The 24,006-nt window shown below is 41.9% G+C and overlaps 1 protein-coding gene across 5 annotated transcripts in view; it reads left to right on the forward strand.

The window, feature by feature from the left end:
• Window positions 1-22,136, forward strand: part of LOC138754159 (transcription factor COE2) — a 238,201-nt gene extending 216,065 nt beyond the window's left edge. For 3 of the 5 annotated variants that reach the window (XM_069918028.1, XM_069918027.1, XM_069918031.1), the window contains 2 exons: window positions 7,927-8,109; window positions 18,095-22,136. In XM_069918028.1, the coding sequence (XP_069774129.1) occupies window positions 7,927-8,109; window positions 18,095-18,126 (215 nt within the window). In that variant the 3' untranslated portion in view covers window positions 18,127-22,136. The remainder of the gene's footprint in view (window positions 1-7,926; window positions 8,110-18,094) is intronic. The other 2 variants (XM_069918029.1, XM_069918030.1) reach the window with 2 other exon arrangements.
• The last annotated feature ends 1,870 nt before the right edge of the window (window positions 22,137-24,006 follow it).

The following is a 24,006-nucleotide window of genomic DNA, read 5'->3' on the forward strand; positions in this document are numbered from 1 at the left end:
AATCCTGAAATTCCCTCCCTAAAAACAACTTCACCAGCTGAGGTTCAACACGATGACCCATCACCACCTTCTCAAGGGTTATTTAGCAATGGGCAATAAATGTTAGTCATTTTCGCAGGGTTCAAATCCTGAAGAAGATCAATTTTTAAAAAAATTGAGAATGTCAGGAGTTATCATACCTAAAATGCACTGCGGGCCCTTACCCATCTTTGTCTCTGCGGTGTCTTGGCTTATAGACAGATACGCTCTTAAAGGTTGAACAAGCAGGGTGCTTAGGTCCTACAATGCAAACTGCCCAAGAAGGGGGGCTGAGAAGGTGAAGTGATAAACAATGATGACACATTGTAATTGGGAGGAAATACTCCCAAGGGAAGGTCTTACCCAAGCCCAAAAACCTATGGAACAACTTGTTTCCCCCACTGAATTCTATGTACCTGAGAATGAATTGAGTTGAAGATCATTTTTTAATTTCAGGAGCTTATTCGAAAGGTACCAGGGTGGGGTTAGGTTAATTGGGTGTAAATTTGGCAGCTTGGACTTATGGGCTGAAATGGCCTTTATGTCTAAATTAAAAATTGACCCTGCTTTGAGATAAACTGTTAGAGTTTCCCTGACTTGAATTCTCTCGCCTTCTCCCACTTATAGACTGTTCACTCCTTACCAGACACTAGGCTTCCTCAAACCCTAAAGGAATTATAACATTGTAGATGGTTTAATCTACATATAATTCTCCTGCTTGCGATTTTCTTCCCTTATTTTCCCCTAGAAACACATATAGGCTGGGATCCAGTGCTTCACAGACAAGGTGCCTCATGGCACCCTCACACAAGTGGCCTTTCCTTGGTGTGCGCACTTAGGATGTGAGAGTTGTTCAATAATAAAGGAACCACAGCCATCAGTTCTGTTCTCAGTCACTCCTTCTTAAAATATGATACTTCTATGCATTTGCTCTTTCATCTTGTTCTGAATATCACATCTTCCAATTGCAAACGTACGCTTTTCCTGTATGCTTTTTACAGTTCAATGAAATTGCAACAGATGCAATCTAATGCTCCATATTCTCAAGGGAATGTGGTACTTCTAAAGTTTGCCACACTGGCACAATTTGTTTGATTGCAAAATAATGTAATGTAATATCTCTGTTTAACCGCATATCCCATGATAACATTCTGTACTGAAGTGTAACGCTCCCAAATATATTTTGATAAATACATGTTGCATGTAACTGGGTGTATGATCCCTGTCTTTAGTATATAATGGATATATGTATTGGGTATGTAGTTTCTAGATCAAAAAAAGCATTATAAATTCATTTACCAAAACTTGCAATAAAAGAGAATGGAATATAATGTTCAATTCCACTTTTGATCTGGCATTCCATTGACCTCCGTGGGACAGATTTATGAACGCGTGCAATGGAAGCAAATTTCTGGAGATACAAGAGACTGCAGATGATGGAACCTGGAGCAAAAAAAAAAACAATCTGCTGGAAGAACTCAGCAGGTTGAGCAGCATCCATGGAAGAAAAATAATGGTTGACGTTTTGGGTCGGAACCCTTTATCAAAACCATCTCAATGAAGGGTTCTGGCCCGAAACATCGGCCATTCTTTCTCTCCTGCTGATGCTGCTTGATTTCCCCACCCCCCCCCACCCCCCGAGATCTTCCAGCAGATTGATTTTTGAGAGCACTTTTTTTTTAGATATACATCACGGTAACAGGCCTTTCTGGCCCACGAGCCCGGGCTGCCCTATTACATCCAATTGAGCTGCAACCCCCGTACATTTTAGAAAGGTGGGAGGAAACCAGAGCCCCAAGAGGAAACCCACGCAGACATGGGGAAAATGTGCTGATTCCTTACAGATTGCGTGGTATTTGAACCCAGGTCGCTGGCAATATAACAGTGTTGTATTAAGCGTGTCATTCGTTTACTGTCTTACTGCAGTGTAGCACAGGTGTACATGATATGTAATTACACACTTGCATTACTGCGACACTATTGATGTATATTTATGATATATAAAACAACTCTTACCTGTATGATTGCAAGCTTGCTTCTGCTGCATGAATAATTTTTATCTTTAGAAATTCTTATGTAAACGTCACACTGTAGTTACAATGCTTTCCTGGTGGTGGCATCGTTGCATTCCACCAAATTGTCATGGGCAGAACTTAATGGTGTTATCCACCCCCCTCCCCTCCTTGAAACAATTATGCCTCCCAACATTTGCAAATTGCCAGAAATAATAAAAGTTGATAGTAATTTTTGTAACTTCGTCTGCATTGAAGTTCATCCACAAATTAGGCAAGGCTTTGATAATTAGACAGTCTGAAGGTATTATGTGAGGAAAAGAATGGAATCTGTGACTTTAAAATATGGGTTGAATTTGCATACCTGATTATTCAGTAATTTTCTTATCCTCTAACCTATTCTACCTGTCCTGTGGGAGAGTGGTAATAGATTATATTTATGATTATATGCCAGCAAAATGCTCAATAGCTTCAAGCTCTGTGCAAGTGAGAAACACTAAAGCAATGGATGTGTGGCAATTTTTTGAATTATTTACAATTTTTCATACTGCACGAAAACACACCCTTCTGCCCACCATATCCATAAACATTCAAGTACATTGTTAGTAATCCCACTTACCAACCCTTAGTCTGTAGCAGGGGTTCTCAAACTTTTTGTTTCACCACTCACATACCATCTTAAGTAATCCCTTACTAACCACAGAGCACCATTGGCCTAGGATGCCATAGGTCTATAGACTTCTAAGTCTTGAAGATACACATCTAGATTCTTCTGAAATGTCTCTGCCCCCCACTACCTCCACAGGAAGCGCATTCCAGTCTCCAGCCATCCTCTGGGTGAAACTCATCTTCCTCAGATTCCCTCCAAAACTCTTAATCCTGACTTGTGCCCTCTGGTTATGGGCACCTCTGCTATAGAGAAGTTTGTTATTATCTATGCTAGATAATATGGTTAGAATTTTGTGTACTTCGAACAGACTTCCCCTTCCTCCCCTTTCCCTGGTCTCTCTACTTCATGATAAACAACCCAGCCTATCCAATGTCTCCTTGGAATGGAAACATTCCTTCCCAGGCAATGTCATGGTGAATCTCCTCTACAGCCAAACTTCAGATTTATTGTCAGAGTACATACATTACATCACATACGTCCCTGAGATCCCTTTCCCTGCAGGCCAAGAAAACACTTCTTTCCTTCAATGTAGTGACTAGAACAGCACACAATTTCCAGCATAGGCCTAACCTAAGTTTTATAAAGTTGTATCATGACCTCTGTGCTCTTATATTCTATGTCCTGGCCGATGAACGCTAGTGTTCCTTCCTCAGTCATTGAGTTAAAACTTCAAAAACAGAGAAAGGATAGATGCAATATAAAGAAAGGTGATCTCTGGTACATTGTTGTTCAATGAGCACAAACTGTGGTTTTTGACAATAATTTAGGATTAATATTGTGACAAGAAAAAGGCATGGAGGTAGATAATTGGTATGAAGGTAGAACATGCTCAAGGGGTTCAATGACTTCTTCGAGATGAACTTTTACTGCGTGGGGTAACTCCTAGCACTGGAGAATATTAATTGTGGCATGTCTAATCTTTTTTTTTATTCGTAGTTTGCAGGAGACAGTACCAAAGGCCACACTAGGCAGATCAAAATGTTCTTAAGACTGTCTGCAATCTGAAAATTAATAAAACCTACAGGGGAATGGACACTCAGCAAGTCAGGCAGCATCTGTGCTACCGAGACAGAGAAGCATAATATACATCTAATTGCTATTCACCCATTAATCCACTTGGTCGTGCCCTATCAGAGATCTTGCTTTTATACTACCAATCCCTCCCTGCCTTCTCTATTGCTGAAAACTAATTTTTTTTTCTTTCTTCCCTGAAATGATAATTATTTCTCTTTTCAAAGATGCTGCCTGACCTGCTGAGTGAATTTTTTAATATATGCCTGCAAATTGTATTGTTATACCGTGCCCTTATTCTAATTTAAGATGAGAATGGACCGCGTGATTGGGAAGCATATTTGAAAAGTTAAAGTCATGATGTTGATTGCGTTAAGGGACTGAACAACATTAGAGTTGTGACTTCATTGGCCCTTGAAAGCTATGTGATAGCTGTTGAAACATAAACACTGCAGGTCACTAGACAAATCTCATTTTCAAATAATGTGCAACTTCCTGTTAAGTTCAATGGATTTTAGGTGCTCCTACATCCCAAGGATGTGCTGATGAGTTAATTACCCCTAGTGTAGGTTAGAGGTGAAAAGAAAATCAAAGGAGAGTTGCTCACTGAGTATGAGAGGGGGCACAGGGCAATAGAGCAGGGGAATAGTGGAATGAGCTCAAAGCGTTGAAGGCCTTCTGTATCACTATAGGTATCTGAGGTGACGTCTAGCTAAATCTAAAGTAGTAAGATCTACCAAGGTAAAGAAGAGTTAGGAGAGAATTAATGTCCCTCCTTTCCACCCATGTCATTGCTCCTCTGGTCCAAGCTATAATATTCAATTAGTGTTCATTGTTAATTTTCCATTTCAGATTTCAGGTTTATTGCCAGAGTACGTAAGTGACATCACATACAACCCTGAGATTCTTTTTCCTGCGGGCGAGGCAGAATTACCACTTATTGGTAATGCAAAAAAAACCCTGACTCAAAATAAACATTTAAATAAATAAAGAAATGTAAACAATACAAAGAAAAAAAAATCAATGATGTACAAAAGTAAGAGCCTTTAAATGAGTCTCAGATTGAGTTTGTTGTTGAGGAGTCTGATGGTGGAGGAGCAGCTGTTCCTGAACCTGGTGGTGCGAGTCTTGTGGAACCTAGACCTCTTTCCTGATGGCAGCAGTGAGGACAGAGCGTGTGCTGGGTGGTGTGGATCCTTGATGATTGTTGCTGCTCTCCGACAGCAGCTTTCCCCGTAGACGTTCTCAATGGTGAGGAGGGTTTTACCCAAGATGTGTCTACAGTCTTTTGCAGGGCTTTACACTCAGGGACATTGACGTCCCCATACCAGACCATGATGCACACTTTCCACCACACACCTGTAGAAATTTGCCAGGATTTCCAGTGCCACACTGAACCTCTACAAACTCCTGAGGAAGTGTTTAAGTGTTGCATACCCTATTTATTTGTTTATGGGTTGCAGCCATCACAAACAAATCCTACATTCATTGCCTGTCTGTAATGCCCATAAGATGACATATTGACAGTCAATTGCCCACTTTAATAGGTCTGGAATCACACATGGTCCAGACCAGATTTTCTGACCAGGAGAGATTAATGAACCAAATTAATTTGTATGATAATCCAACTGAAACAATTGTTTTTTTTTGTCCTGGATTTATTTAGTGACTTAAATTTAAATTCTCCCCTCAGTTCCTCCCCATGGGCATAAGTAACCTTGGTACCAGGATGAGCTCAAAGCTGCAAGAAAAATAGAGGGTTATTAGGAAAGGAGGTTTCGTTTTTTTTTGGTAGAGATATGTGGACTAGCACAACTCTGTTGGTTGAAGGGCCTGTATTGTGCTGTAATGTTCTATGTCTCACTTAAAGACATAATTATTGCTTATCCATATGCTGGGAGAATTAACCCTTTTGTCTCCAGCAGAAGAAATCAGATGGGTTACAACAACTTGCATTTGTGTGGCTTCCTATGAAAAAAAATCCCAACTGTTTTTTTTCAACCAAGCTGCTATTTGCACAGAAATGAAGCGCTGTCAAAGGAAAGACGATTAAAGCTCAGGGACAAAGGGAAGCCCCCAAGGAGCACCTTACAAAGGAGAAGCAGGATTTTGGGTGGGGACGTCAAGCCCTCAGAAGTCAGTCAGATGCTGGAAGATGGGAATATCTGAGAGAGCAGGGTCAGCAGAGCTTCAATATGGCAATAGGGGATTGTAGACATTAAGAGGGGTTTGAACACAAGAAAAGGGAATAATTTGAGGCATTGTTTATTGGACAGTTACCTGCAGCCCGTCCATTTGACTCGGGGCACTTTAGTACTTGTTTTGACCCTTGTGATGCACTCTCCATCTCATTGGGTGCAAACCAATCGTAAGCAATACAGACTAAGTCCACTGGTTCTGATGTAACGTGACATGAATCGCAGCAGGATTCTACTGCTTGTAAAGACTCCATCAGTGAAAAAAACAACAGCCTAATTACATCACAAAATAACTGCAGGAACCTAACTACTCTATGAGGCATCAACCAGTAAGTCCATAGTTCCATATAAAAAGCCAGTTTAATTGCTTTTAAGAGGCTCCTACTGGGGACATGAGAGCAGGATGGGGGATTCACAGCAATGCCTGGTTGAATCATTTAACTTGTTACACAAAGAACACCCACTTTGTTCAGGTGCCGGCACAAGGCAAATATCTGCCCAACAAAAGTAAAAGAGGGAAGGAAAGGGAAGCAGATGCTGGGAATGGGGAGTAAAACCAGAAAATGGTGCAGATTTGTTGTCAGAGTACATCCATGACATCACATCTAACCCTGAGATTCATTCTCCTGGGGCCAGGCAAAATTTCTGTTTATCAGGAATGCAAAGAACTGTACTCAAGGAAAGGTAAGAGAGAAATGTAAACAAAGAAAGGAGAGCAGAAAAATTGTGCAATACAGAAAATAAATATTAAATAATATGCAGAGGGTCAGGCAGAGAGAGAGGTCGAGAGGTCGAGAGAGGTCGAGAGGTCGAGAGAGGAACATGGTTTGCATGTTGAAGCACATTTCTGATGCATGGTGCAATGCAATGTATAGATGTAGTAAAAATGGGTGGAACCTTTGCTAAATTGTGATCTAAATGGAGAGAGCCCCATTAAATTATAAATGCATAAAGAAGCAGTGGCCAGGCATTTTTAAAAAATGGATAAAGCATTTGTAAAATGCTGATCTTCAAAGGTAGTATCCTTGAATCATAAAATTAAAATTATGAAATGTAAAAAAATATATAAAATTTAAAAAATATAAAATTATAACATTTTTAAAAATATATAATTTGTATATAAATTCTAAAATTACATTAAAAAGGTCATATTCTTTCTAGTAGTCATGATATCATGGCCCACTGAGCCTGCGGTAACCACCAAACCCCCATTTTATACTTCCATTCCCTAATTCCCATCACTTCCCCAAGATCCTGCCTCTTACCTCCACCCCGGGGACAATATACAATGGCCCATTGACCTAATAATCTGGAAACTCCAGCTGAGTTCAGGAATGAACTCTGAGACAATATCTCTGCCATCTGCAATTCACAATGAATTAGAGGCTGGGTGTATTTTCAGTTCATTTTCAGTCCAAAGATGCTGATCCTTTTATATTGATATAAACATAGCAAAATGGTTCAAATGTCGTAACTAATAGTCCAGAAACAGTGATTTGACCCAAAATGTTGATGCATCCATTTCCCTGGATCCACTGAGTTCCTCAGGCAGTTTGTCCTTTGCTCTCGATTCCAGTATCTGCAGTCTTGTGTGCCACACAAGAACATAATGTCCAGATATATTTGCAGAACCCTTGCCAAATTTTGACCCCAGAAGGTTCAGACACAAGACACTGTGGCTTCTGGAACCTTGAGGTGAACAAAGAGAGACTGGCAGGTCTCAACAGGTCAGGCAGCATCTGTGGTGAGAAATAACCTGTCAACCATTGAGGTCTGGGCCCTTTCTGGAGTCCTGGCCCAAAATGTTGACTGACCATTACTCCATGGTTGCGGCCTGACCTGCTGAGTCCCTCCAGGTTGTCTTTGCTTGCCCTTTCCTGGAAAGGTAACACCCTTTAAGTTAGAAATGCACCTCACTGCACACATCCAATACTCCATTTCTGCAGGAGACGATGGGACTTTATGTCTAAGACGGAGCTGTTCTTTTCTTCCTCCTTTTTGTTTTATCTTCTTGCAGTTATGCCTCCCAGCCCGACCGTGGCCTCTGCAGTCCCCCTCTCCTGCGGCACCTCTGCCATACTTCCCTTCTCATCTTCTGTCTTCCCCGCAGTGAAACAAAAGAGCGCATTTGCACCGGTGATCCGACCCCAAGACTCCCCCTCCCCAGCCTGCTCCAGTGGGAACGGAAGTGGATTCCGAGGTGAGGAGACGGCTTTTTGGCTGAATTGAATTTGTGCGTGAAGAAGCGCGGGGTCCAGTTTGGAGACGTGGGTGTGGAGGAGATGGGGAAGGAATGGGTGGCAGGGAGTGGCACGGAGGAGGTGAAGTCACCAAGGTGACTGTGCCACATGGGGCATCACCATGTTGCCAGCTGGTTTAATGGCCTCATCCAAGTTTCTTACCCTTCATATTGGATTAGATTGCAGGTTCAAATGAGATTTGGACAGATATATGGACAGGAAGGTTTTAGAAAAATACCAAAGACCAAATGAGGGCAAATAGAACTAGCCCAAGATGCCAACTCAGTTGGACTGAACCCATGTTGTAGACTTTATGACTCATACAACATGGAGACAGGCACTTTTTCCCACTGCATCTATATCATACATTAACTACTCACTTAATAATTCCTCTTCAGTATCAGAATTTATGGTCATGAACATGTCACAAAATTAATTGTTTTGTAGCAACATCACAGATGCAAATATTGCTATAAATTCCATTTCAAAAAGAAAAAAATCATGCAAGAAAATAGGAGAATGTGAGGTCATGTCTGTGTCATGAATGGTCATTGTCCATTCAGGAATCTGATGGAGGAGGGGAAGAAACTGTCCCTGTACCACTGGGTACTCATCTTCAGGCTCCTGTACCTCCTTCCCGATGGTAACAATATGAAGAGGGCGTGGCCTGGGTGGTGGGGGACCGTGAGGATAGCGGCTGCTCTCTTAAGATACCACCTCTTGTAGATGTCCTGGATGGAGTGGAGACTGATGCCAGTGAAGGCACTAGACAAGTTTACAACTCTTTGTAGCTTTTTTCTTGTTCTGTGCATTGGCACCATACCAAATAGTGATGCAACGAATGAGAATTGTCTCCACAGTGCTCCTGAACAAACTTGCGAGAGTCTTTGATAGCATACCAAATCTCCTCATGAAGTATAGCTGCTGTCGAGCCGTCTTCATGATTGTCTCGATATGGAGGCCCAAGACAGATCCTCAGAGATGTTGACACCAAGGAATTTGAAGTTCTTTCCAGTGCTGACCCCTTGATGAGGGCGGGTTCATATTCTCCCGATTTCCCCTACCTGAAGTCCACAATCAATTCCTTAGCTTTGCTCACAAGTGCAAGGTTGTTGTGGCACCACTCAACCTATTTATTTTCCACATTTTTTTGCTTAAATTCCAGATAGCAGGGGTTTTACTGTATCAATTTAAAAAATATATTTAGACTGTCAGGGAACAAGCCACAGAATGTTTATTGTCCTCTTTGCTCCCCAGAGCACTGCCTTGTGGCTGTCAGTGAATATTGGGGCATTTATTGAGGGTTAGAAATAATTTCCTCACACCCCATCCCCTCAACTATGTATTCACTCTCTCTCTCTCTCTCTTTATTCCGCCCCCCCCCCCCACCTCTCCTTCCCTCCTTCATCCCCCACACTAGTCTGAAGCGATTTGTAAAATTTGAGAAGTCGATAAGGGCTAAGAAGGGTTTAAATGTCCCCTCGAAGTATCTTCAACTGCTTATTCCCAAACCAAAGTAATTTAAACAGATTATTTAATTGCTGCTTGTGGGATCTTGTTGTGTAAAAATATTACAATTGCTTTTGTAACAAGTCATTGCATTAAAGGAATATTCACTTGCTTTGAGATGTGTTAGAAAGTCGTAATAGAGTGTTTTATCAATGAAACTCTTTATTTTTTAATTACCTGTCAGTGTTAAGTGGGGAAATTCGAGTTGTAAGAGATATGTTCAAACCCTGTGCTTGTAATGGATTGCGGACAAGGTGACACCACCCCCAATGGTTCAGAAATAAATCTTCCTGTAAATCCTGCCCACACTGAAATAAAATTGTTTAGTTTTTTTTTGTTGTGTCACCAAAAGTCAGGATTACACAGTAGCTTGACTTTGAGGAGATAGCAGAAGGCAGCAGTTTGGGACATGCACCAGGGGTTTGAAAGTTAATAAAGGAATCCTCTTCTATTGTGACTTCGATTTATTCTCTTCAGTTTGTCATTTTAGCTTGCCGTGCCCTCAGTACTTCACCACATGGATTGCAGCGGTTCGAGAAGCTAGTGCACCATCACCTTCTCAAGGGTCATATAGGGATAATCATTAAATGCTGGCATTGCCATCCGTGGTACTGACATACATGGCATAGTAGGTGTAGGGGCAACATGATTAGTGTAACGATTAGCCCAATGCTGTTACAGCACCAGCTATCGAGACCGGGGTTCAAATCCTGCGCTGTCTGTAAAGAGTTTTTACATTCTCCCCGTGTCTACTTAGGTTTCCTCCAGGTGCTCTGGTTTATCCCCACCTTTCATAAACATACAGGGGGTTGTCGGTCAATTAGCTGTAATTGGGCGGCATGGGCTCATGGGCCAAAAGGGCCTGTTGCTGTGCTGTATGTCTTAATTTCAAAAAATAAATTTTGAAAATTTAATATGCGTCTGAAAAACAAATGAATAGGAACAGGAGATAGCCATTTGGCCCGTCGAACCTACCTCGCTGATCTGGCCGTGGACTCAGCTTCACCTACCCTTCTGTTCCCCAGCAGTCTTAATTCCCCCACTACACCAAAAAAATTATCTAAATGGATCTTGAATATATTTAGTGAGGTTCTTCCTACCGCTTCCTTTGACAGAGAATGCCACAGGTTCACTACTCTGTGGGAAAAGAAATTCTTCCTCATCTCTGTCTGAAATCTACTCCTCAGAATCCTGAGTCTTGTGATTGAACTTAACAGTTTGACCCATTTACACCTGAGCTTGCACTGATTTCATCAACAAAAATAAATAAAGGGAGTGATTAGGGGATTGATGAGAGTTTATGATCATGGGCGGTACGGTTTGCATAACGGTTAGCCCAACGCTGCTACGACGCCAGCAATCGAGAACTGGGTTCGAATCCTACGTGGTCTGTGAAGAGTTTGTACCCTGGTTTCCTCCAGGGTCTCCAGTTTCCTCACACCCTCAAAGCATGTCAGAGGTTGTAGGTCAATTGGGTGTAATTGGGCAGCACGGGTTTGTGGGCCGGAAGGCCCTGTTACCATGCTGTATGTCTAACTATATACAGAAATACAACATACGGCATCTCTTGTTTTCTCCAGCTATATGAATTCATAAAACATACTAAAAAATGCACAAATTAAATTACCAGATGACAGAAACAAAAGATAATAAATATAAAAGGAACAATAAATTAAAACATTTTTAAAATAATATAAAATAAATATATTTCAAATCCTCAGACAGTAACACCAAATGATTTTGCTGTCCTAAAGCCAGAATGGTAATCGCTTTTGTGTTAACAGAAAGTTCCCTTCGGCTTTTGGGGAATTTGTGTCAATGGGGCTGAGTCAGGTGCTTTTCAGTCAAGGTTACTCAAATACCGGGCCATTGCCAGCCCTGGGTGACTTGTACACAGGGATCCAATCAATATGTACACACATATATACGATGGTTCCTCGTGTCCTGCCACGCTCCCCAGTGTATTCAGCAAAATTTTTTTTTTTTAAATCACCTTTTTTTTCTATCTTTGTTGCACACTTATGGCCTGTCAAAGCCTGTTGGGGGAGAGAAGGGTCAGGGATCATATGTATTAATATTAAGCATTTTAGGTGACTGCATTTTTCTATAACTTCAAGCATTCTAACTTGTTTCCCACTTTTAGAGGAAGAGAGGGGTTTCAGATTGAATTATTTTAAATTTCTCTGGTGAGTTCAGCTGCATTTCTTCATCTAGTTGATTCATCCAACCTATTCCGGTGGGAATTTAGCTCATGACTGCATTGGCCAGTAAGTCTCCCAGCAACATTATAAGTTGCTCCATGACAGCAATAGTAAAAATAATTCTTTGTATTTTTAAGAGTGTTATGTCACCAGGGAATGGACATGTAACAACTTGACGGGGAGACATTGATAAGAATGAATTTCTGGGGCATGAGTCTGGTCTTAGCTAAAAGAATAATTTCTTCTCTTCAGTTTACATTTTAGTTAGCCTTTCTCAATATTAATTAAGCCGCTTGTTTCTAACTGTGGATTACCTTAAGGCTCATAAGTTTGTTGTCGGTCTCCTCAAATACACATAAAAGACATTAGAATGAAGAGCTAATGTTAGATATCAATGTTCGTTGGGGTGCAGGTGAAATAATGGAGAAAACAAAGTAATTATGGGCTGTCAAGTCCTTGATATTGCCAAATATTTTTCATCTGTCAGAATTATTTTTGAAGTTGATGACCAGGTTTTTGCCTGTGCCCCAGTTGTACACAAGAAGATCCCACACAACAATGAGGTCAATGGCCTGATTTGGGTGGAGGGGAGGAATGCAAGAACTCCGACAACTCCACCACACTGGTCTGCCTTTGGACAGTCTTCCATTGTGCTCCTCTGTCCAGATGTTGAAGATGTCATCAACATCAGACTTTAATCAGGAAACAGGGAGGATTCTCTGAGCTGATTTTTCACATCTGTCTGAATGAGACATCTTCAAATCAAAGGGTCCTGGAGAGTGACACTCTGGGACCAGCTAAACTAACCAACTTGGTTCAGTTGTATCAGAACTTAATATAGTTCAGCACACTATTTTATCCACATTTTTTGTTAATCCTACTTTAATTCAATTTTTTTATTCTCGCCACACTCTTATCAATTCCCCCAGATTCCACTCGCTGGCAAAACACAGAAGCACTGGAGGAACTCAGCTGGTCTCGCACTGTCCATAAGAGGTAAAGATATATTACCAATCTTTCAGGCCTGACCCCTTCCTGAAGGTAGGGCTCAGGCCAAAAATGTTGGTAAAATACTTTTATCTTCTATGGACACTGCAAGACTGGCTGAGTTCCTCCAGCGTTTCTGTGTTTTGACTACACTTGCAGTGTCTGCAGACTTTTGTGTTTCACTTCACTCACTGACACGTCAGAAATAATCTTCAGTGGGCAGTTGACCTGTTAACCTGCATGCCTTTGGGAATGTGGGAGGGAACCGAAGGAAACTCATTGTGTCGAGTGGACTAATGACGCAGACAGCGGGATTGAACCCATGTCTTTTGGTGCTGGGGGGCAGCAGCTCCTCTGTGGTGCTGCCCTCATGTGGATGATGTATCACTGCCCTGAAGTGGTCTTCCAATAAAGTGTCAAGAGTGCTAGTGTTAACAGGGCCAATGGGATGCACAAACATTGACACAAGCTTCATTGAAGAGAGAAGCTTGGTTTATGAGTGGAGATTAGGTAACGATATTTGTATGGAAACCGAGGAGATAGGATGGCGGTATTAAGAAGTGAAGATACAGGGAATATTTTTGAAAAATGACAATTCAATGAGTCGGTAATTGGAAGAGAATGACACAATTTAGAAGCTACATGGACCAAGAAGCTCAGATAGGCTTAACCAGCTTAAGGCAGAAACAGTTCTGTAAGCAAGCCAGAATAACTGGACTTACTGAGCCAATATCTTGATGGCACCATGCCAATTCTTCAATAGTAAGACAGCGAACACTAATCACAACATTGAATTGTCCCTGGATACAGGGAGTCATGGCCTTCAGCTTAACTCTGGTCTGCGAGAGAGTGTAGCTGGGCTTGCAAGGTTTGGAGTGTAATTATTCTTCTGGGAGGAGGAATGTTACATGAGATATTGTGCTTGGAACCCAAAAGGAACAAGTAAATAACCACATTAATTGAAAAAGGTGAGGCCCAGGAAAGAGGAATGTGTTTGGAGGCCACAATTAGGAATAGATCATTTATCAGACAACGAATTTCATCTAAGACTGTGAGTGTTTCTCCAGATTCCCACCCCAGGGACCCCTTCCTCCAGTAGACCCACAGCTTTACATGCCCCTGGAACCTAATTGTCAGTTCTGCCCCTTTCCACATTGTTAATGGCACTGGGCTAAGGGAGCAGCGAATCAGGAATGTTGGCCCATGAACAGTCCTCTAGTAAGTTCCACCTGCCTGCAATGGTGAAGATTTAATTATTTATCCTTTTATATGTAGTATCTCTTTATCTGTGTGATGGCATGTTATGCTAATTTAATTTATGTTTTTGATGTCTGGCTGCATCAAGTACTGCATGTAATAGTCAATACCGTGTAAAAATCGACCCCCTATTTTTGGCCTCAGATGCCCAACCATCAGAGCTCCCGACGCAGCAGACTCTTGCCTAGGCCCAGGCCGCCTGCCCACTGGAGCTCCCAATGACCGTGGGCTCAAGCCTAGACATCAGGAGATGAGATAGGCGTTATCTCATCTCCTGACGCCCAGACTAACACAGGTACTTACTGTGGTCAAAAGTAGTAAGTGTGTAATAGTCAACTCCTAAATTTTAACCTGAAAATTGGCCCACGAGATTTGGCTATTACACACAAATATACTGTAAGAATTAAATACATGTCAATAAACTCTCATGTTTGTACCCCACCTTCTCTCAAAAAAAGTCATTTCACTAAGTGAAGGTGGTTGTTACTGACGACATTCTAAGAGAGAGTGGCTTTAATGAGACACTGTCTCACCTTGAAGTAATATTGCACCTGAAGTCTCAACAAATGCAAGAAATTGGATGAAAGGGAGATACCAGGACTTGTAACCCTCTCTGGGGTATGGAACCCAAATAAAGTTAACAGGATGAGCAGAAAAGCTCATTTAGTAAGTATCAAGGCAAGTAGTTGAATCACCAAGGCACAGGAGGCAATAGACAAAGTGTTGGTAAATGGGAGGCATTTAAATGAGCACACAAGTAGCAGCATGGTCATTATGGGCCGAAGAGCCTGTTTCAGTGTGGTACAATACCATAAAACTGAAAAGGTACCAGTTGTGAGACTGTGCAGAGCTAGCTGGCCTGACGCCGTGGGAGCAAAACTGTTTGCCTCAATCCCCTGAAAAGGTGCAAGGATATTTAGCCATGGGCACGCATCTGGATTGTTTACTGACAAATATCATTAATAAACCCCCCATCACTGCTAGCTTTCGTGCAATCAAAAGTTTTGAATCAAACGTCATCTAACTTCCAAAGGTAGAAATGTTTTATTTCAACAACGGAGGGTTGGTTGAAAGTACATCAGAGGCAGGAAAATCTGTGATTCATCTAGGTTTGCCCAAGATAGCTTGGTAAAGGCGGGGAGCTTGAGCTGCAGAAACTCCAGACTGGGATCATATTACCTGGACTAACCCTGCTTTCAACAGAGAGAATTCCCCAGGGCTCCAGGTTTCTGGTCACTTTTCACAGAATGTTTAATTAAATGAAGCGCTTTTAACAATTTATTTTTCACTTGAATCCCAAATTTTTAAGAATCGAGAGTTAGAGTTTCTTAAGTAATCAATTATAAACAGAAATATTGTCAGTATTGATAATTACTGACTCAATTGATAAGAGAAATGTTGGTGCAGAGAAGGTTCACCAGGCTGATCCCTTTTTCAATATTTTTATTGAGTTTTATAAGTAAATCGTACATAATAATAATAATAATGTATCCAACAAAGTAGATAAACTATTACATATGGTTACAAATAATCTATGGTACATTGAAAAAAGACATAACATGTAAGAAGTATGCTAATAATCTAACCCCTCTCTTGTGAAGTTATTGGTTGAACATATTTGTTGCAATATTGTAAGAGGGAAAAACCAAACCACAAAACAGGATCTAAATAATCTTATAAATTATGAAGTAAATACACAAAAAGCTGGAGAAGCTCAGCAGGTCAAACCGTGTCCTTTATGTAGTAAAGGCAAAGATTCATCATCGACATTTCAGGTGTAAATTATGAAAATAATTAAGAAAAGGACCCCATAAACTTACAAAATTAAAATTCATTTCAGTAGTAGAACATCTAATTTTTTTTTTCCAGAGTCAGGCAGGTCATCACATCGGAAGGCCATTGAGTATGAGTAGGAGGGCAGCATATTTCCATCTCAGAGCTCTTCCAGCGAGGAGAGCAAAGGCAACTACATGGGATTGTAGCCCAGACAAATTCAAGTCAGGTCAGCTTACTTCTTCCAAACTAGGGATGAAAAGGATTAGGAATCAAATTAAAATTAAGGACTAAAGACAAGGTATGAAAAATACTTTCCAGAGATGAGTGGGTTGGCCTTTGAGGAGAGATTGTCATCTGGGACTGTACTCGCATGAATTTAGAAGAATGAGAGAGGACCTTACAGAAATGTTTAAAATTATGAATGGCATCGTTAAGATGGAGGAGGGTCAGTTGTTCCCATTGTTGGGGAAGACTAGAACTAGGGGACATGGCCTCACAATCCAGGGTAGTAGATTTAGGACATAGATGAGGAGGAACTGCTTTTCCCAGAGGGTGGTGAATCTGTGGAATTCGCTGCCCATTGAAGCAGTGGAGGCGACCTCAGTAAATATATTTAAGTCAAGATTGGACAGATTTTTACATAGGAGAATTAAGATATATGGGGAAAAGTGATACATTGAATGGCAGAGCAGGCTCGACGGGCCGGATGGATGACTCCTGCTCCTGTTTCTTACGCTCTTATATTCCCTGTCTCATTATCCCTTCCCTCTCACCTGATCTCCCCCCTCACCCAACAATCCTACCAACCACCTACACAAAAGGGCAGCTTATAGTGGCCTATTTATTAGCCACTCAAGCTGCAGGCCATTCGGAGGTCAGAGCAGGGAGTGTGCACACTTCACACAGGCAGCAACTGAGGTTCCCAGAGCTGTGAAGCAGCCGACTTACCAGCTGCTCCACTGCGCCACTCGCTGTTCACATTCAGCCCACGAGAGCAGAACAAAAAGAATCAATCTCTGTCACCTTCCTCGCCACTTCACCCAGCCCAGCAGAGCACCTCAGAATGAAGTAAGGTAGCAACAACTTCCCACAAATGTCACAAGTCAAGGCTTCAGCAACATGAATGCAGCTGACTGTGGAACTGTCCTGACCTGGGGAAACCAAGGTCCCCTCTTGAAGTCCTGCTTTGACTAATGGAGTGGGATAACTGAAATTGGGCAAAGGAAGGTAGAACATTCCAGTTCTGCCTTCAAAAGAAAGCAGGAGTAGGCTATTCAGTCCTTCAAACCTGTCCTGCCTTTCAACATGATCTGGCATCAACTCCTCCTCTGTTCCTCATCCCCATTTCCCTCAAATCCCCATGCTCTCAAAAATGTAATTACCTCCTCTTTCAATTCACCCATGATCTGGTGTCCACAACCCTCTAAAGGAACATTCTCTGCAAAAAAAGAATTGTCTATGCACCTCCATTTCAAATGACTGTCACCTTGTTTGACAGCTCAAGATTCCCCCTGTCCACCCTCTTAGGATCTTGTATGTCTCAATAAGGACACACTCATTCTTTTAAACTCCCAAAGAGTTCAGATCCAATCTGTTTAGCCTTTCATGTTAGGACCGTCCCCTTAATCCAGGAACTTGCTTGGTGAAAAGCTTACTGCTTGGGGACTGGATAAACTTCTTGGTCTTCACAAAATGCCTCCCAACCCTTTCTTCAAGAGTGGTAATGTTTTCCTTCCAGTGAGACCCAGCTCCAGGAGGATTTAAGGCTGACAGAGGAAGGGATAGAGAATAAAGGAAAAATTTGCATCCCAGATATCCCAATGCAAGCTAAAAGCACAACCAAAATCAAACCACAGATGATCTTATTTTAGAAATATTTTTAATTTTAATTTAGAGACGTAGCATGGCCCACGAACCTGCATTGCCCAAATATACTCATTAACCGGCAAGTCCTGTCCGTCTTAAAAACGTGGGAGGAATCTGAAGGAAACCTACAGGAACATGGGGGAGAATGTATAAAGTCCTTAAAGATAGCAGGCAGTTTTGAAGCCAGGTTGCTGACGCTATAACAGTACTGTGCTAACCATTACACCCTAACACATCAATAGGTATCAAAATTGTCTCACTCTGATGCAGCCTTGTGGTCTCAAGGTTTGCATATGTATGGAATAGATGTATCAATACATGTTTATGTTTTCCCTTCTTGTTTTTCCAGCCATGACTGGACTGGTAGTGCCTCCGATGTGAGACTGTTCCCTCCTGTCACTACATTGCATTCCGAGGAGCAAAGTTCACCCACTACAAAAACATCATCTCCAGAACCAACAGCTGTCAAAAATATTAGCAGCCTTCCCTTGGAAGCAGGAACAAAGCTGACTTTCTTTGTTGCCAGGACTGAATAAATTCCCTGCAGCGTTGTGGAAAACATGGCTTCATCCGTACTATTGGAACCTCAGACCCATGGAAGTGAGGGCAAAAGGTGGTGGTGGGAGGGGCGGACAAGGTTGATGGGTTGGGGGGGGGGGTGTGAAGAAATCTTTAAAAAATGCAATTTTCTATTTTGTATAATGGTTTAATGTGGCAGTTCTTACCAGTTTAACAGAAGTAACCCTTTGAATATGAGAGCTGGTTTATAAACTAGATATTGAAGTAAAACAGATTTTTTTTAAATGCAGCTGAATAAAGTGTCAATAGATTGCTTGTTGTGAATGGTAAAATTAGAAGTTAAAGGTTTAAGAAGTTTACGGTAATTTAAAGAGGCAATATCCTTTATTGTTGGATTATGTAGGCTGTGACTATGAAATATTACAATGGTGCAGGCGGCCCTGAGGATTGAATTGTTTTCTGCACCTAGAGCTAGGATATTAACACATACGGACCAGAGGGCATGATACCCTCAGCTCTTGGTGTGGAATGAGTTCGCTGAACTCATTGTGATGCATTTGGCTTCAGCTCTTCCAGTCGAGGAAAAGAAAAGCAATTCTTCCTAGACTCTTGAAACCTGCCCATCTTCCCTCCCAGAGAAAGCCAGTGTATACGCTGCATCTCTGGTGTGTGTGTGTGTGTGTGTGTGTGTGTGTGTGTGTGTGTGTGTGTGTGTGTGTGTGTGTGTGTGTGTGTGTGTGTGTGTGTGTGTGTGTGTGTGTGTGTGTGTGTGTGTGTGTGTGTGTGTGCGCGCGCGCACGCGCGCGTGCGTGTTTGCGATACCTGTGTAAAATGTGCATGGCCAAGTTCATTTGTATCAGTTTGTGGGTAAGTTGTGTGATTGTGGAGCAAATGTGTGTGAGTTTGGCAGTGGAACTGCTTGCCGAATGAGTGTACAATGTGTGGGCAAGCATTCTGCATGTGGTGAGTTTGATACATGAGCTTACGCAATTTGTAGGTGCAAGTTGTGTCTTTGGTACATGTGCATTTTGTGCGGAATGTATGTGTATCTGAATACCATGTCTTAAGTGTGTTTCAAAGTGCATCTGGTGAAAGTGGATTGTATATTGTGTGCGGGAGGACGAGACTTCAACAGATTGCTGATACATCCTGTCTAGGATGCCATAGTGATGATGTCCTCTTGACTAAGTTCTGGGGTTGCTGGAGACCTTCACAGTTCAGGTGAAACAGAATGGGCAGGGGAACGAGAGAATGAAAGACTGCAAGTACTGCTCGACCATTGTTTTTCCTGATTTCGTTAATACTCATCGTTTTTCCTTTTCTCTCTCATTGAAGTCCCCGGGTAAAGGTTTTACAGCTTGGTGCTACATTGCAAGAATTTTCAGTGTATTTGTTTTATGTGTAGAATGCTATCATGTTGTAAAAGTTTCTTTGGCTTCGAACAGGCAAATTGAGGGTCATCTATCCGTAGTCCTAAGTAGCAAATCAGTTGGGATATCCAAACGTCTGACCTTGGAGTGGTGAAGGTTACCCAGGGAGGTGCTAAAGTGTGTAGAAGTGAAGGATGATTGTCTGTTAGATTTGAGTTGAATTAATTTGATAGTTGTCAGGATAATCCATCAGCAAGGCAGAGCTGTTTACGACCTGGAAGTATTTGGTTCTCTTGAGGGTTAAAGGTCAAAAAGCTTGCTCCCTTTCCCAGCGTCCCTTTACATTTACAAACATTAGTGTTGGTGCAAGTTGTCTGGGATTACTTCCTTGGCTCCAAGCAAGAGGCCCACATCAATTATAGGACAACTAGTAAGCTAAAAGGGTTTTCAACTATTAATACGAGGCTGGGAGTTGCACGAGATGTCACACCTCATGTGTCAGGGACAGATCAGTCATAAATCACGTGCTGGAGGCATTGCTTCTGAATAGTTGCTTCTGTACTCTGTTCAAACTCTTCTTCTGATCACCCAGAAACAACTGCTCACCAAGACTCACCATTGGTCCACCAGGTGTTTTTGATCCCCAAGGCATGTAGATGCTCCAAAACTAAAGTGGCACTCCATTCTGCTCTCTGAAATACAGTCATCGGCCAACTCACGGAAGCAAGAGAGACAGAGGCGGGAGCCAGATATTGGAAAAGGTTTATGGGCATTCAGCCAGTTTATAGAATAATTGAGTTGGTCTGAAAATCTTCACTGCACAAATTAGCTATCCTAGAGTTTGGGAATCCTCCTTTCCACTTTACAATCCAGCTTTCTGAACAGATGAACCAAAATAGGTTCTGTCACCTATATCAAGGGTAACAGATTTTTAAAAATAGGCAGGAATATTCTATTGCACTTCAGCCACAGCGTAGTTACTCACATATATGGAGAAGGTTTTTCTTTCATTTGTATATTCAAGCCCCAGTTCCTATGACCGGTTACATCTGTCATCAATTCATCCCTCCCCCACCCCCGAAATAGAGAGTAATGTCGAGGCTAGATTTCTGAAATAAAAATGAACTTGTGGGCTTTGAGTCAAGTTCAAATTTATTGTCGTGTGTCCCAAGGTATAATGTGAAAGTTCATTTTGCGAGCATCCTACGTGTCAACTCTTACAGACACTGTAGTTAAAAGCACAGCACCCAGCGCGCAGAAGGATCGGTTAAAATAGAGCAAAGGCCCGCATTAGTTTACTGCACAGCAGGTGAGTCAGCTGTGGAAGGAGAGAAACCCTGAATGCTGGGGAACTAGACTGGGAATGAAAGATGCTCCAAATAGCAGCATTATCCTCTCAGGCTTTCTGTAAATCCTGCCAAGGCAGATTTCCCTCAGACTTCTTCTTTAATGCTACCCAGACTCTAAATCCTTGCTCTTTTGAAACCAGGTCTCATTTTGTACAGCTCTGTAACCTCTCAGCCACTGTCTCAGAATTCCCAGGCCTGGCCCCTTACTTACTGTCTTGTTTTCCCTCCTGCTCTTTACATCCTTAGAGGTACATCTTCAACAGACATCGGCTGTCTGTTGGGGTGGTGGATGGGTGATAAAAGAAGAGCCATCCTTTGATATGAATAACTTTGATGTGTTTTGTATGTGATTATAAATGCAATCTAATATTGGTGTTTTTTTTGGCTGGGGTGCTGGGAAATCTGTAACGAAATATTTATATAACCATTGTGTTGAAATTTTGTAATGCAGTATGATGCAAAGGGAAAATTTATTCCTCAGAAGAGATTTTTTGTAATAATTTTGTTGCACCTTTGTTTTTTTTTTGCATGTACGATCCATGTAGTTCTGGAACATAAACGCTTGTATCCCTTAATATTTCGTAAGGTGATTCCGTATATATTTGTCTGCTGGCTCTGTGATAAAGTTCAGCGGGGGTCTGCTTAGCAGACTAAAATGCTTGCTTGTGAGGATTTGTGAGCCTGGAAGGTCTCTGGTGTCACCTCTGAACCCTGAGAGAGAGGACTCCGTCAGCTCCAGGTGGGTACACGGTGACCGGGCGAGAACGGAGCACTTGAGCGAGGGAGAGACCTTCTTTGCGCACTATCCGAGCTGACACCTGAAGGTCGGTGACAGCTGAGGTGCCGCAGAGAACAGGCGGTGCCTCTGGAAACTTCACCCACCCCCTCCCCTGGATAGAGTGTGCACCTTCAGAAAAGAAGGCAGCGAAGACTGAGGGGAGGAGGCGATGGAATTGTGGCGAAAGTCAAAAAAAATTTCCGTATGCATTTTTCATAGAAAATCTGGCTTTTTTTGTCATTTTGATGCCTGTCCTGTTGCCCATGTGTAGCCAATATTAATTTTTAAAACCAGAATTGCAAACGATTTTATGTTTGTAAAAAGTTAAATTATCTGGAAAAAAGAAAAGTTTTGAATAAAACGTATCCTACTGTTTCTTTTCTTCTCATCAGGTCTGAGAATCTGAACACGATTCATTTCAGTTGATGTCAAACACTCCGCTCACTGCAAAGCCGCAAATCCCTGGTCCACTAAATGCAGCTGGTGCACAGGGTGAGGCTGACAGTTTCCCAACACCGTGAGGTTTCAGTCCACTCCACTGAAATCACAGAGGGTCCCTTCCATTGGATAAGCACGTAGAATGTTGCAGCCCAGAGACAGGCCCTTCAGCACACAGGTCTGTGCTAAACCATAGAACCGTAGAAAACTGCAGCACAGAAAACAGGCCACTCAGCCCTTCTAGTCTGTGCCAAAACATAATTCCTCTTGTCCCACTGATCTGCTCCCAATCCATAACCCTCCAGACCTGTCCCATCCATGTATCTATCCAATTTATTTTTAAAACTTAAAAGTGAGCCTGCATTTACCACATCAGATGGCAACTCGTTCCACACTCCCACTACTCTTGATGAGTGAAGAAGTTCCTCCTATTGTTCCCCTAAACCTTCCCCCTTTTTCTCTCACATTTATTTCTCCCAATCTAAGTGGAAAGAGCCTACTCACATTTATTCTGCCTATTTCCCTCATAATTTTGTAAACCCTTATCAAATCTCCCCTAATTCTTCTTTGCTCCAAGGAATAAATCCCTAAACCAGTAATTTTCAATCTTTCTCTTTCCACTCACACCCCACTTTAAGTAATCCCTACACCTTCAGTGCTCTGTGATTAGTAAGGGATTTCTTAAGGTGGGATGTGAGTGAGAAGGGAAGGTTGAGAATCACTGCTCTGGACCCAATTGTTAATGAAATATTTTGCTTGAGAAAAATTTTCATTGACCCATTTCCTTTGGAGTTATGAAACCGTGCACATGAGTCAATGAGGAACGATTAAAGCAATGGGTTTTAAACTTTTTCTTTCCATCCACATCCCACCTTAAGCAATCCCTTACTAATCACAGAGCACTGATGGCATAGGGAATTCTTAAAGTGGGATGTGAGTGGAAAGAAAATGGTTGAGAGCCACTGTCCTAACTTGTTTAATCTTTCCTTGTAACTCAACTTCTGAAGATCCAGCAACATCCCTCTGCATTCTTTCAATCTTACTGATATCCTTCATTTGGTGACTAGAATTGCACACAATACACCAAATTTGGCCTCACCAATAGCTTATACAACCTCACCATAACATCCCAACTCCTGTACTCAATACTTTAATTTATGAAGGCCAAGATGCCAAAAGTTTTCTTTACAACCCTGTCTACCTGTGATACCATTTTCAGGGAATGATCTATCTGCATTCCCAGATCCCTTTGTTCCTCGGCACTTCTCAGTGCCCTACCATTTACTGTATACGTCCTACCTTGGTTTGTCCTTCCAAAATGCAACATCTCACATTTGTCTGCATTAAATTCTATCTGCCATTTTCTGGCCCATTTTTCCAGTTGGTCCAAATCCCTCTGCAAGCTTTGAAAACCTTCCTCATTGTCACATGATGCACAAATTAAAGTCAAACTAAAACTCTGCTATTTGCACCCAATAGATTTATTTCCATCCACTTCTTGTAAGATAATAAGACAGAGCAGCATAAATAGGCTGTTCAGCCCATCGAGTCTGTCCTGTCATTCAATTATGAGCTTATCTGTTTTCCCACTCAACCCCACTGTCTGCCCTTCCCCTCATAACCTTTGATGCCCTGGCTAATCAAGGACCTATCAATCTCTGTTTTAAACACAACAATGACCTGGCCTCCACAACCACATGTGGCAAAAAAATCCATAGATTTAACACCCTCTGGAAGAAGAAATTCCAAGCATCTCTGTTCTAAACAGATGCCCTTTCATCCTGAAGTTGTGCCCTCTTGTTCTAGA

Source organism: Narcine bancroftii, chromosome 2 (genome assembly GCF_036971445.1).
Source record: "Narcine bancroftii isolate sNarBan1 chromosome 2, sNarBan1.hap1, whole genome shotgun sequence".
NCBI classification, from domain to species: domain Eukaryota; kingdom Metazoa; phylum Chordata; class Chondrichthyes; order Torpediniformes; family Narcinidae; genus Narcine; species Narcine bancroftii.